This window comes from Cydia splendana, chromosome 5, assembly GCF_910591565.1.
Source record: "Cydia splendana chromosome 5, ilCydSple1.2, whole genome shotgun sequence".
Classification (NCBI taxonomy): domain Eukaryota; kingdom Metazoa; phylum Arthropoda; class Insecta; order Lepidoptera; family Tortricidae; genus Cydia; species Cydia splendana.
Window position 1 is genome coordinate 24961175 of NC_085964.1, and position 15488 is coordinate 24976662.

General features: G+C 37.7%; 1 protein-coding gene and 1 long non-coding RNA gene across 2 annotated transcripts in view; one reads left to right on the top strand and one right to left on the bottom strand.

Moving 5' to 3' along the window:
• LOC134791036 (uncharacterized) overlaps positions 1 to 15488 on the bottom strand; it is a 195956-nt gene that overhangs the window by 178720 nt on the left and 1748 nt on the right. The window lies entirely within an intron of this gene.
• Positions 9035 to 14420, top strand: LOC134791010 (uncharacterized). Its single transcript, XM_063762061.1, has 4 exons — positions 9035 to 9098; positions 9129 to 9239; positions 10813 to 10886; positions 13993 to 14420. Exons 2-4 carry the CDS (start codon positions 9143 to 9145, stop codon positions 14155 to 14157), a joined length of 336 nt encoding a protein of 111 aa, XP_063618131.1. The 5' UTR covers positions 9035 to 9098; positions 9129 to 9142; the 3' UTR covers positions 14158 to 14420.

Here is a 15488-nt window from a genome sequence, read left to right on the forward strand (position 1 = left end):
CGCATTTAGCTTGCGGGAAAACAATATAATTCTAGCTTTATTTAAATCTCAAATAAAAATTCATTATACGTCACAATTCGATACCTCAGTCTACGTGCCATCCAATCGTAGTCGCTTGCTGTGACAATCGATTTGCGTTAGTTACATCTCTTTATACGTCAGTCATAATGTGTCAAATACCGCAAATAATGTTGTTTACACTATAGTAGAAGAATCGTCATAAATTCATAATCATAAATATCAAAATATAAAAGGACATACATTTTTAGAAGATTTCCCCGCGCGACGTTGCCAAATGGTTTAAAGGGCAACATGCTCGCAACGTTTGGATGTCAATAAGTCGACAATGAAAAATTATATTTCAAATCAATTCAAACTTGATATTTTTGACAGTAATGGGTTACTTAAATAAGAAGGCATTTTTCGCCCGGGTTTACTATGGTCAAATGGTCTAGTGGCTTTTAGCTATTGAGTATAAGTCTAATAAGTTGAACAGCATGACTAAGTTCAAAACACGAACAAAGACTCATTTCTTTTTGTATTTAATTTATTTATTTTATTTCATTTTTAGGCGTTTTTTTTAATTTACCTCCGAGTTTCAACGTTCCGACGGCGTAGTCCCCGTGGTTGTCGGGTCGGGCTCTTTCTAAATAATAATACAATGAATAGTATTTATTTTAACTCTGAATATTAAAAAACATTTATTTACATACAATATATATACAGTGGTACTACTAAACGAAATTAATAACTAGCTTAAATCTAAAATAGGCCCTTGAGGCATTGTACCAAGGATGCTGGCGGCATTTCCTCGCTGTATCGCAATGCTGATACGTTGTGCGAGGTAGCCGCCAGCTCTTCGGTCACCAGTTACGTCAACCAGACGCTTCGCGATTTCTGCGAACAACTTATGCGCGCTGGGACGCCATGGACCTAGAGTTTCAACACCAAATGGTACAAAATGGTACTCTCTACCGAGGCTCTTATATTTGTAACGTTTTAGAATTTCGGCGCTTTCCGCCGCTCCGCCCGCTTTTACAGTAGTCCGTTGGAGGTGGGACGGTGCCAGTGTGTCTACGCAGGTAGCATCCCACACCAACATCCGTCCCAAGCTCCAAGGAACTAAGGACACTCCATCGGGCCTCTTGCCATCATCTCTGATAATGCCAGTCGGCTCAAGAAGAGCAGGCACATTGATGGTGGCAAGAGACCGACGGAATATGTCATTAAGCGACGCATGTCTCGAAAAACGGCCTGCACTTTTTTGACAAGATAATCCGTGGTGTCCCAGTCGGTCCACGTCCGTGCCACAAGAGCATATGTGTGGCGTACACACCGAAACCCCGAGTCGCAAACCAGTCGCCAGTCTAAGGGAGGCCGGATCCAAGAAAGTACCAGTATTGGGCGAAGGATGGGCATGTAGCCAGTAACCGGCTTCCCGGGCTCCGACCGCCAAAAGCCTCGCGCGGTCTGGACCTGTACAGTTGTTTAGGAGAGTATTGTAAGTTAAATCACAGTAAACATTATCCCAACTCCTTTGTGAATTTGGGTTGTCTGGAAATTGTTTACCTGGGCAAGCAATTTTAAAAGCATTTTTGGCGTCCTCAAAGCCCGCAATCTCACAGTTTGTGGGCAAAGCCCTTAAGATATTTCCTATGAGACCAGACGTGCTATGAGTGGACGCCAAAAAGGCTGGGGAAGCCACACTGGAAATTTTGCGAATTCCTAAACCTCCAAACCGAATGGGGAGGGACGCTTGAGACCAGGAAGGCTCACTTAGCTGAATGTTTAGAATCGTCTCTAAACTAATTTTGATCAAATCATCTATGGGCGACAATAAATTTTGATGTTTCCAGAAAGGACAACAGCGGAGCACATACGTAAATTTAGGGACAAAAAGGCAGAATTTAAGAATCACAAGAGCATAATGAGGGCTAATTTCGAGTAAGCGATCCGTGTGACTTTTGAATTTAGTTATGGAGTTAGAAATATAATCGGGAAAAGATTCTTCGAATATAGGAGAACCCAGGAGGCAAAGAGAATACTTGTCTACTGATTTGATATTGGGAGTCAGATCGTCAAATTTGGGTTGTAAGTTGGTCAAAGTACAAGGAGATTTTTGAATAAAGAGTTCGCATTTACTGAAATTCAGTTCTAAACCAATATTTTCGAAACTACTCTTAATAAAAGACAAATCAGAGAGTACAGTATTCACGTCACCTCCTAGGGTTCCGTCATCTAAGTACCACACATTGAATTTTGATTTTAAATTTTTGATAATTGGATTTATAGCCAAACTAAAAATTGCTGGCCCGAGAGGGTCACCCTGCTGACAGCCAACCTCGGAAGATAATTCATGTGACTTGTACATTAATTTAGATGAGTCTGAATAGCAAAAGAAAAGGTAATTGTATAGTTCCGGAATTTTGTCCTTAACTTCTATCAGCAAGGTGTCTCTACTAACCGAATTAAAAGCATTTTTAACGTCAATTTTGACAACAATTTCGCAATCATCGAGTGAAAGGTAGGTCCTTAGGGCATGGACGGCTGCCTCGCACCCACCTTTCGTGCCGAAACCTAGCTGTATTGGTTCAAAAAGGGATTGTAATTTTGATCTAATGTGTCTAACCGCAATTTTTGAAGCCAGACGTCGTAAAGTTGACCCCACCGCAATGGGTCTCACCCCTCCGTCCTTTTTGGTTAGGGCGATCAGGTTTGCCCCGTATAGAATCGGGACGATATTAGTGTTAATTTTGCCTGAAAACATAAAATTTATTAATTTAGTAAGGGAACAGACAAGCTGCTCACCTGCGTCGCCCACGGAATGAGAAATAAGATCTTTCAAATGTTGGGGCGAGATCCCATCCAGGCCGGCCGCCGAACCGGCTTTGAAAGAAAATATGGCGTCAATAACGTCTTTGCCTTCGATTTGGAGGCAGGCCTGGTCAGCTGTAGGTGGGGCAAACGAGTGTGGTACTGAAGGAGCCGAGGGATGTTTAGATCGTAAGGCCGAGAGGGTATCGGGAGTATCTGGCGATAGCACGTCGTTTGTGGAAAGAAGACGAGCGGCACCTTTAAGATCGCCGTCGCTAATTTTGCTTTCAATTAATTTAGTTCTATTGAAAGTGGATGAGCTACATCCAGAAGGTCGAGAAATGTGTGGAGTTGTATTCGAAACGCAATTGTTTTTGATTTTTTGTGTTAAAGAAATTGTCTTATCCTTCTTGGCATGAAGGGTTTTGAATGAGAAAAGGAAAAGATTATGCCAATCATCAATTTGATTATTTTCCACACATTTTGTAAGTAGGCCTGAAAGGTGTTTAGCGACTGTGATCCTGGCGCCGCGCGGAACTCTTTTAATAACGGGCACATTATTTTTAAGTTCGCTAAGGTGTAAATGGAAAGGGATAGAATTTGGATGGTCAGAAAGGGGGGTGGTCAAAAGGGATGGACCTAAATTTAGACCGGCGTCATTTTGGCTGATACAAAGACGGTGTTTTTTGGAGATATGAATATTGAGACCTCTCTGCGTTTTAAAAGAGTTATCGCATTGTACACAATTAAAATTTGGATATGGCGTGCCATCGCCTGATTGAGTTGCGGCATGCATCCACTTACCGGAACTACACAGCAGTAATTAAAGCACAAAAAACTTAAAGATAAAATAACAAGATTCACTAGAAATACAATATATAGTTCGTTGTAGACGTTGACATCGGCCGTCAGGGCGACACGACGTAGCCGTGCAAGACCGCAACGTCTGAAACAAAAAGATATGTTATTATTTGTTCAGTACTGGGCCTGCCCACACTATTGCACAGTAATCTGGTGTTTTTTGATAAAATAAAAGCAGTTTTAGGCATCTAGAGCCATGTATAATTTGAAAAATAAGCCAAAAATATTGCTGTGCAAAGTGACAGACAGAAGGTTGACAGTTTTTTTTTTTTTTTTTTTGTAGTTTTAATATATATATAATATTAGAAAAGGTGGAAAGGCTGACCATATAGTCATCCAGCGTGGAAGTGCTCTCAATATCCTTTAGCATTGCATTTTCTAAAATCCTATCTAGATGGAACAACATTAGGAGATTATGTAAAATGGTAACTATGTATAATTTCAATAAAATGTAGGTAAAGGTATACTTAAGTTAAGGTATACTTACTTACTTTAGTTAGGTATAGTTTTTAGGACTGACCAATAATGACTACGATATTTACGATAGGTACAGAAAGTAAGGCTGACTGCTGTATAAACGTAAGGAAACATAATTATAATTATGTACAACAATATATAAGGTACCTAAATAAACGAGTTCGCATCCCATCATAATCACAATATTTTATTGTATTTAAAGAACAATATATTTTAATTTTTTCTGTTTCTCATTACTTCCCCAAAACTGTGATTCACACGCCAGCTTAGTAGTGTTACGTTAGCACTAAGCTAACATTAAAAGCGTTTTTGAAATTTTAGGTAAAATAATTTGCGTCATTTTCAATTGATAATAAGAATAACAATATATAAATCGATACCTTTGGGTTCAATTGGCGTAAAGGACAAAATGCTACTTTTCAGGAGACGCGAAAAACTGCGTTTTTTATTCAATTTTGATGTATTTTTGTTGTTTATCGAGCTATTGATGTGTATTAGAAAAGTACTCAAAATGTTAGTCTCTTTAACCAAAATTAGCAATCATATCTATAAATTAAATAGGAAAGAAGTTAATGTCCTTTAAAATTGGTCAAAAACAGTATCAATGTCCTTTGCGCCTATGAAATTTTTGATAATTTAGTGAATCTTGTTTAGTAAGGGGTCGTAAGTGACGTTCTCAGACTATTTTATTCCAAATTTGGGGTGTATTAGTTACCAGCCACGGTACACATGTTAACTGTTTTCAGTATAGTTTACTGTTACGAAGCTTAAAATGTATCAAACGGTAGTTAAATATGCTAGGTATATCCCGATTACAGTTGTTATTAATATTTTTCTGATAATATAGTAATAATATAGAAAACACAATATTTTTAACCAATTATATGATAAAAAATAATTAAATGCTCAAAAAGCTGCTAATATTCGAGAATAAAGATAAAGTAAATGTCCCAGTGCTTAACACTAGCCGCCTTATATTATAACAATCATAACATAACAGCTTTTAATCATAATAAAGGAAGTATTACATAGATCCGCTAACTATGATTAGAATTAGCATATCAAGCATTAGGACGTTTACTTAGTGAATCCAAAGTCCAAAGACTATAATTCAATACAGTAAGTTATAATAGGTAATAATACTGTTTCAATATTTCAAGATCTCTTATTTAAAAATACGATACATCTTATTTAAAAATACTATTCAAGTTACTCAAGTAGTGATTTCTGGGTTATTTAGTCCCCGTTACCTATGTATAGCTGCATTATTTTCTGATTTCAAACACTTAAAAATATATTTTGTTAGAACGATTATGAAATAATTAATTAAAACCGATTCGGTTATCAAGTATTAATTACCACTTCGTTCAGATACGTTTCAAACTTTCTAAAGAGCTTGAAATGAATTTTTTTTCATTGCGTTATTGTAGCCGAGCTCAAGCAATGACACAAATAATTAAATTACGCACAAACAACCACTTCCACCGCTCAGGGACGGATAATAAACAGTCATAACATAACCCTGCGCTGGTCAAGCTGCATGCCCAATGAGAATCCGGATAGTGAGGCGATGGGCAGTCGCTGATACACCTGTCTCGTTCTCCTAATCAACAAGAAATGCGAGTCGGAAAGGTACAGAGTGTATTATGCACAGGCTAGTACGTTGTCGCAGGACTATGAGAGATTCCACTGCGAGTAAAACAATGATAGTTGCGGAAAAAACACTGAGCTGAGGTTTCATTACATTACATTTTAGTAGTAAAGGACCCATAAAACGATTCATTTATTTGGCATTATAGACCTTTACGCCCATGAAGAAAGATAATAGCGGAAAAAACTCTTAGCGTAAATGCTTTCAAATTTAAGGGCAAACATTACATTATAGTAATAAAGGTCCCAGAAAACGATTTATTTGATATTTTTCACCGCTACGTCCATGTTATTTGTTTTAAATTTAGAGTTTAGAAACTAATTTGAGGTAGTAAAAGACAAAAGTATTAGAAAAGTCCTTTACAACCTTGTTCGCTTCTTATACTTATTAAAAAATATTTTTAGAGCGGGTCGTAAAGGGCAAGTACAATAATATCAATAGTAAAGTATGTCCTTTACGACCATATTGACCATACGATATGAAAAACCATTAAGACAAATGAAGGGCTTAAAGGACGACAAAAGACATGTAAGTCATTTACAACAATATTTATATTTAGCGGTAACCCTTACGATAATATCTTTGAACATCTAATTTGTAACTGGTCATTTACGCCCCTTGAGCTAAGCTGTTTTTGCAAAATCATAGTAAAAAATTGGGTCGTAAAGGCCACTTTTTAAGAGATATCGAAATTTTAACTATACAGAACGTTAGCGCTTGGAATTCTGACCAAAACTGTATATATAACTCATTTTCGCCAAAATGTCCTTTACGCCAATTTAACCCAAATGTGTCGAAATTATAAAACTTTTCATAAAATTAAAAAAAAAAAAAAAAAAATTAAGCACCGTCGTTATTTGAACCCACAATCATTTTCACTAGCTTAAATTTATTCAAAACAGATGTTGTGGGTGCCACAAGCACATGACAATTTACGTCTGAAAATTGCAGTTGGTTCCAAGTTATACTTGTCTATGTCACAAATAAGAATTTAAATTCTAAATTGTTTTTACAAAAAATAAAATTTCATGCGCTGCACTGCGCCCTCTAGGATACTTTTTGTAGCATTCCAAATCTACTGACATTTGACACTGACTTTAGGTATGTAAGTGTGCGTGAATGCAAGAAATTGCAATATTTTGCAATTGGATTCCGATAATAACGAAATGAGACACTGTTGAGTTAAACATGTTTCGATTTGGATGTAGTATTTTTTATAGTTTTCGCCCATATCAACACATCTTTTGAAACTTTGTATTTTGGGAGAAATAGTGAAAATCCACAATTCGTGCACACTGACGCCATCTTTTGGCTAATAATCGGCATCCCATCCCTAGACATCCACCTTAAAGTACCCAGAACTTGAATCTTAAAGTTTAGAATTTTTATATTATTTCCACTCAGAATCGCAATCTCTATCGATACGAGAAAAAAGTGTCGCTAAAATATCATACAATTTTCTTTTGTTCGTTTTATTAAGGTCATAGAAGGTTGTATTGAAAACATATTCAAATGGACTAATAACATATGCATATTACAAATCAACTCCGAGTACTCTCGCACTTCTTTGAAGTTCATCATCAGGTCCATCTCGTGACATGAGACCTAACTGCTCACCTAGAGGATTCTAAAAAACCCATACAACACATGTCTATCACAAACCAACACCGAGTTCCCTCGCACTTCTTTGAAGTTCATCATCAGGTCCATCTCGTGACATGAGACCTAACTGCTCACCTAGAGGATTCTAAAAAACCCATACAACATATGTCTATCACAAACCAACACCGAGTTCCCTCGCACTTCTTTGAAGTTCATCATCAGGTCAATCTCGTGACATGAGGCCTAACTGCTCACTTAGAGGATTCTAAAAAACCCATACAACATATGTCTATCACAAACCAACACCGAGTTCCCTCGCACTTCTTTGAAGTTCATCATCAGGTCAATCTCGTGGCATGAGACCTAACCGCTCACCTAGAGGATTCTAAAAAACCCATACAACATATGTATATCACAAACCAACACCGAGTTCCCTCGCACTTCTTTGAAGTTCATCATCAGGTCAATCTCGTGACATGAGACCTAACTGCTTACCTAGAAGATTCTAAAAACCCCATACAACATATGTCTATCACAAACCAACACCGAGTTCCCTCGCACGTCTTTGAAGTTCATCATCAGGTCCATCTTATAACATGCGGCCTAACTGCTCCGCTGGCCAAGAGGATTCTAAAAAAACTTACACAACATATTACCTACTTATATTTATGTCTAAAATGGAGTACAATACGGTATGACGAAGCACGAAGTTTTCGCAACTGACAAAACCATCATCGTCACATCACTAGTTGAAAGGGAAAAGGATAGCACAATGCATTTTCAAGTTGACGAAAAGGGACGGACTAGTTCGCCTCTGCTTATTGACCAGTATAAAATTAACCCCGCGGACAAGAAACATTATTCAATGAAATAATGAATTTGACTTTCCTGTGGGATGTTATTCCATCTGTTTTGTAAGTAGAAGTCTTAGATGACTTGCCACACCATTTTACGCTGCAATATCCCATGATTTCCCAATGAATTCAATAGTTTACGATTTATTTTCTTAGAGTCGTGCACACTGCTAACAGGTCGTAACCTTGGGCGCAACTGATCGGAGCGGCGCGCGAGCAATCTTATATTTGACCTATACACCATACGGGCGGTGACCGCGATTCGTCCTATAAGCTCGGTCTATAGCAGTGGGGAGACACTCCTGACTTCGGTCGAACTCGGCTCCGTTCGGCTCAGCATTGCTCCGAGCAATTATTAGGGTTGGCACCACTTGACTTCCTCTTGCGTGCACGACCACAGATAAGGTAATCACTTGAATTTTGACAACCCTAAATTGCCGAAAGGGATAGTGCCATATATTAGAAAGGGATAGCATGAATCGACCCTGAACCGCTGTCAAACTTCGGATTTGTAGGAAGTGTCCTTTCTGTACGGTAGTACTATTATTTATTCTGTGTCTATAGGGGTTGGTCTGTGTGTCAATCACAGAACACGTGTCAATTTACTACAAATTAATTCAAGGACGTTTATAATTTTATACACTTTAATTTGATACAATTATATGTTTATTACAATATCATAGAACAAATTGTGTGCATTGAAATTTTCTATGGAAGGTGGTTAGAGCGTGTCGCGTGGTATAAAAGGATGGCAGCGGTGACATAGAAGCGTCCATTAGCGAAGCGAGTCTTCGGTCTGCTTGTGGTGTTCAACGTCGAGTCTCTCCAGCGCGCCCTCCCTCCCGCCGCCGCCACCGCCGCCGCCGCCACCGCCGCCGCCGCCATGTCGCCGCTCGCCCGCTCGCTGCTCGCGCTCGCCGCGCTGCTCGCCGCCGCCGACGTCGACGGTCAAGACTACGATTGCGTCACAGAGACAATTGGTAAGTAAGTACATCTATCTTACTTTAGTTTGCTTTTGTTTACATAACTGATATTATTTAAGTAAGTTTTCATCTCTCTTGCTCGAAAATGACCTTATTTCATGCAGGTGTACTGAAGGACAAATGCCTATATTGTTACCGCGAAAGTTATGGATTGTGAAAAAAACCTTGTAATAATTAATTTATACAAACCATGTAGGTTATAAGTTTCTTTTTTTTTACCAAATCACAAGTTTATTTAAACTGAAACATATTATTACAGTACAACAAATATTATAACACGATTTGAAGCACTTAAAATTAATTATTTCTACTTAAACCTAAACATGCTACAACTAAATTAAAACTAAAACATAACTAAATGTAAAATACCTTCCCTAACTCACCCGCTTCCGGGAAACTCCCCAAAATGCTAGCGGCATTCCCCCTCTGAATCGCCAGGCCTAGCCTCTGAGCAAAGAACGAGCCCACTCTCGGGTCGCCTGAGACGCCCACCAATCGAGCCGACACTTCCTTTACAAATTTTTTGGTGTCGGTCGACCAAGGACCCAATGTTTCCACTGCAAGCGCCGCAAACTCGTATTCGTTCGCTAAGAACGCATACTTGCGGCGCTTCAGTGTCTGTGCTTGGTCCGCGGCTGTCCCAGGCTTCCGAGCAGACCCCTCAACGTGGGACGGGGCCAGCGTATCGACGCAGGTAGCGTCCCACGCTAAGGGGCGACCCAAGCTCCATGGCACGAGAGTCGAGAGCCGCCGAGAGGCCTGACGGCTCCCAAGTCGCGGGAAGAGAGGCAGTGCTGAGGGCGCGGCGGATTAAATCATTCAGAGTAGAATGCCTGTAAAAACGACCAGCGCTCATCCCGCAGTGCAGGCCATGCCGTCCTAAAGTATATACTTTGTTGAAAGTCAAGTTGTAAAGGAGTTTTACTTTTAAAATACCGACGATTATTATTTAATATTTTTGTTTATGTTTAAAAATATTTAATTTGTTTAATTTAACAGCCGTATAAAATATTTTTCATCGTAGCTGAATGCCGATGGTCTGTACGGCTACCATCAGTTTGGCTTTGACATAAACGCTATCGTGAACGTAATGTACTTTCTATATATCTCTTTCGCACTAATATGTCAGTACGAGCGAGATGCATAGAAAGTAAATTACGTTCACGATAGCGTTTATGTCAATGCCAAACTGATGGTAGCCGATGCCGTACTGTGCCTTCGATTCTTAACCTATCGAAGAATGTTTAGATTTGGTACCGTATTTAAGAATTATTTCGCTTGAAATTTTGTTTTTTCTCCGCAAGTGTGATGAAAAACATTGCGTGTTACTCCGGGGGTAAGAATATTGTAAGCTCGAGTCTGTAATTGTTTAGTAGATTCGAGTAGATTGTTTTATTCTTCGGTTTAGATTAGACATAATATATGTTTATTCATTCATATGACTGACAAAGCGCATCTAACACCCGTTGAGTTGCAGGCGTCCATAGGTTACTGTGACTGCTTACCATCAGGCGGGCGGTTATTTTGTGAAGTCGATTAATTTTAACTTAAATGTAATTTTAATTCACAGGTCGAGTAACTAACTACGTACAACCCCTAAGTTTGCTAGGTTTACATTACGGACTCTCGGAAATCGAATTAGAAGTAAGAAATTTAATGTTTTCTGTCATAATTATTAGGCCAGTCAAATTAGATTAAAAAAAAAAAGGTTTGAGGAATTAATTCCCAGAAAGCTGGAATGTTATGTTAATACCTATATTTGGTCTAAATGCGTATAATCTGAGTTTGTTCCATCCCAGGAGGTGTGGATAAATTTTGGGAGAAAATCAAAGAAATTCAAAGTAGCGGCCATTTATTACAACGTTTGACTACGAATTCATATTAAGACAATTTTCAGCTTGCTGGGAATTTATTCCTGGGAAAAATCTAATTTGACTGGCCTATACGATGTTGGTGAAGTGATCATTTTTTGATTAGGTAATTAATGAATTATTAAAAAAAATACATATTTTCAAACAAATTAAAACCAACATTAAGTTTTAATTTTGCAATTAGCCTCATGCATGAAGTTTATATTTGAACGAACTATTTTTATTCGGATGTTTGTTGCCGTTATATCATATTGTTACAAATGCATTTCCGTTATTAAATTATAATTAAGTAAATAAAAGAATAAAAAATTTCCCGCGAAAAGCTAGTGAGCGAAACACAACGCCAATAGTCGAAACGTCACGTGATGTCACTCGTTTCAATAAATTGTTAAGACCAACCAAAAGATGGCAGTATGACCTGACTCGCCACTAACCACTAAGTAACAAACCTCAGTTGCATTCACACCGAGTGACGTCATCAGTTCTGTCGAATTCGCGCCAATAATTATAAGCGTTTCTACTGCTCAAAAATTTTCAACATTTTATATATATATATTTTATAATATTAAGGGAATTTTTATAAAAATGTTTATATTTTTTCCGGTGTTCAAATGATATAAATAATGTATAAAAAATAAAAATAAAGTAATGCATGAGGCTAATTGAGACGGCCTTTATAAATCAAATTCCAAATTGGCTAGTTAATTTAAATGGTATCCACGGTATGATTAATTGCACAAACGGCGGTGGTCACGGAAAGACTCCGTCTTTCTGTCTTTCCGTGACCACAGCTGGTGCAACTCAGCTGAAACGTCGGAATTTAAGGTAAAAACAATGAAATTATATCGCGGTAGACCCGTTTGTGTAATTAAATATGTGTACCAAACGCGAGAGTTTAAAAGTGTTACACGGTATGATTGTCTTCATATCATCATAAATGTAACTATAACTATATACTTATTACAGCTGTCTTCAATAAACTTTTTGTTATTTATATAATCTAATTTGTTAATTTTACTGGAACGATATTGATAGATATTTGAAAATGATCTTTAAGTTTATTCTATCGTTTATCATTTTGAATTACTATTTTAGGCTTCTTTTAGGAAGTGCCCCAGCGCCTCATTGACACCTCAGGTGACCGGAGGGCTGGCAGCTACCTCGGCCAGAGGATAAGGCTGGCGATCCAAATAGGTAACGCTGCCAGCCTTCTGGCCACCATAACGCATAAAGGTGACCTGTGACCTGGGGAGCATTTTTTACTTATAAGTTTACTTAGTTTAAGATTTGTTTTATTTTATTTTTAATTTTACCGTTTAGTTTCTTATTTTCATTTTGTTTGTTATTAATAAATTCCATTCTTTTAGGATCTGATTAGGACTAACGTCGAAATCTCTAGAACAGTCCTGAAATGGTATTTAAGTATGTTAATTAAAGGTCTCTTTTTCATGTCCACACTATTTGACATTTGGGGACCTCGATGAACCGCCATCTTGGAAAATGTGCACAAGCTTAGAGAAAAGCTAAGTCAAGCAAAACAAAGAAGCTCGGTCGTACCATCCTTTCCATTATCAACGTCCTTTAATTTTGCGGTGGCTAAAGCTAGCACCCTGAATTTTCAGTGACGTATAGAGCATAACATTATTTTGATATATTCTAAATAATATTTAATTTGAACTTGTAGTTCAAGAACGATTGCACGTCAAAGTTCCTTAGTTTTGTCACTGACACATTCACTCACGATCATCATAATTCTAAGGTACTTCTAGCAGACCCACAAGTTCCACATATAAAATGTAATTAGTTTTTAGCTTATTTAACCAATAAAAACCTAAAAATACAGCAACATCAGTCACGTTTTAAAGATCTAATAACTGCATAAGTAAGTTTGTAATCCTATAGAAATATATGTGATAACGACGTTACTTTTGCAGTTCTTAGAATTAGTAGGGAAAGTAAAGTTACAACTACGATGTACGATGTAAGTATGATAAGATGTGTATAGTTATGATAGGTGTAGGTATATATAGTATGAGTATTATAGTATGGGTATGAGTACCCAAAAAGAAGGACAGCCTACAAAAAGAGATGAGATCCCATCAAAAACATTACATGTAAAAAGATGCAAATCTCGCAACGCAGTTCTTCTATTACAAAAAAGTGTTGAGATGTAATGTGAAACCAAGTCGGTTATTTTAGACGCAGTGACAGGGGGTATTAAAACCTTAACACTCGACTCCAGTTCATATTCCTCCAACTTTCCAATTAAGAGAATGTGGTGAAAGGGTATAAGCGCTAAATCTGGATTCAGCAAGTACATATTAAATTTTTTCTAAGAACATGTATTTTTTCCGCAAACGTGTCGAAGACATTTTTATGTAGAATTTAATCGGCTTATAGTGAACTTAGATTCCGAGTAGAATGCAAATTTCTCCAAGCTTATACACATTTTCCAAGATGGGGGCGGTTCCTCGAGATCCCCAAATGTCAAATAGTGTGGACATGAAAAAGAGACCTTTAATTAATACATACCAAATTTCAGGACTGTTCTAGAATTTTCGAAGTTAGTTCTAATCTGATTGTGCTATTTAGGATTTATGACGTCTTGAAGTTTGTTATCTTATCAATAATTATTAACTGAAGTAGGTATACATATGCCCAGAGCTGGTATAGCGCCAGCGTCTATATATTATTTTTATAAATTTACATTTTTATTTTATTTATATAAAATGATTAATAATGTAAATTTATAAAAATAATTTGATTGTTTCCTGGTAACATAAACACTTATTAAGGATAAAAAAACATTATCGTCGATGGTCATGATTAGAATAAATAGCCACAAATTGTAGAAATAAGTTCGTTTATAATGGTTCCAGGATTATTGCCCCCCACCAATGCATCTTGTTGGTGAAAAGATAACGGTGTGCAACAGAACCCCAAATCATCGTCATCCTGAAATCCACGATAGGGAGATCGTGGAGGTCATCTGTTATGATCCCAGCGGATGCACTGTGCCCATTCTCGAGTACTGCGGCTATTGACAGACGGACCTCCACCTTTGAATTACACCGCGTGCTACTATCTACTGTCTCGTTAGTGTTAGTGTTACGTGCAACTTCTGTGGGTATATTATTTGATTATAAGATATTAACTGGAAGATCCGTCACATTTTCAGCTTTTGTTTTGTCTAATAATAATTTATTTATGATACAAATCGTTGCAGACGTACCTCGGTCTTACTTTATCAATACTGTGCTCAGTAATATTATATCCATTGTTATTTCATTAAAAAGTTCACGGCATTTATATAGAGTTTTTTTAAGCCCTTCAACTACCATCCTATAATATCCTACCTTTAAGTACCATCACACTCCGCGATTGTTGCGCCATTAGGGTCCTAGCTAAATTGGTTGTTCAATACTTACGCTATAGAATTTCCAATTTAGCAAGAACTCTAAATGGCATAACAATCCCGTGTAGTGATTGTACTTATTTGGAATACCGAAGTGCTGCGTAGAGCAAATGTGGGTTGGTATCGACGAGGTAATATCTCATGCGACGTCAGCTTCGGTGGTGCGAGGACGATTCGCGGATGAACGACCAGCGTGTGGCTAGCACATCTTTTATTCTGAGCTTGAGGAGGGCAAGCAGAAACGAGGCGCCCAATTCCTCAGGTACAAGGATATGTTTATGCGTTACATGAAAAAGTGTGACCTACTCGTATTCCCTTCTATTATAGCCCTAGCGATAATAGCAGGCAGTCGTGTGTACGGAATGGGCTGCTATAAATGCTAAGATAATCTATTTTGAATCTCGGCGGCGCGTAGAGCTTGACGCCAAACGTGATAGAATACAAGCCAGACCACCTGCAGCGATTACCTGTTAATAAACGCTCACATGCCCGCAATGTTCCCGATTTACACACAACACACCAGCGACAGCAACGGAGTTGCCAGCATTCGTCGTGGCCGAAGCTGGCCGTGTAGTTATTATTATTATTACTTATTAAAGGGTACGTTATTCGCACTCGCGACTGGAGCGAAGTGAGAATTGTAAGACGTGTTCAAACTGAGTGGCCGCTCTCAATTGTAAATATTAAAAATAAAAAAAAAACTAAATGTAAATATTTTAAAAATTGCTTTATTAGGATTGGATTATGAGGATATTAGGTATAATTTGAGGTATATTTAACAAAAAATGTTTTAACGGCATTGTATCTGGAGAAGCCCAATCTTGGTATGTTTTGAAAATTATTTTTATTATAATAAAAAAAATGACTGAAATGTAATTAAATGATGTGATATATTTTTGGAATCCGCTCAGAAAGCCCTTTCGTTTATTACCACACACGATAGGTTTATAAACTATTTTT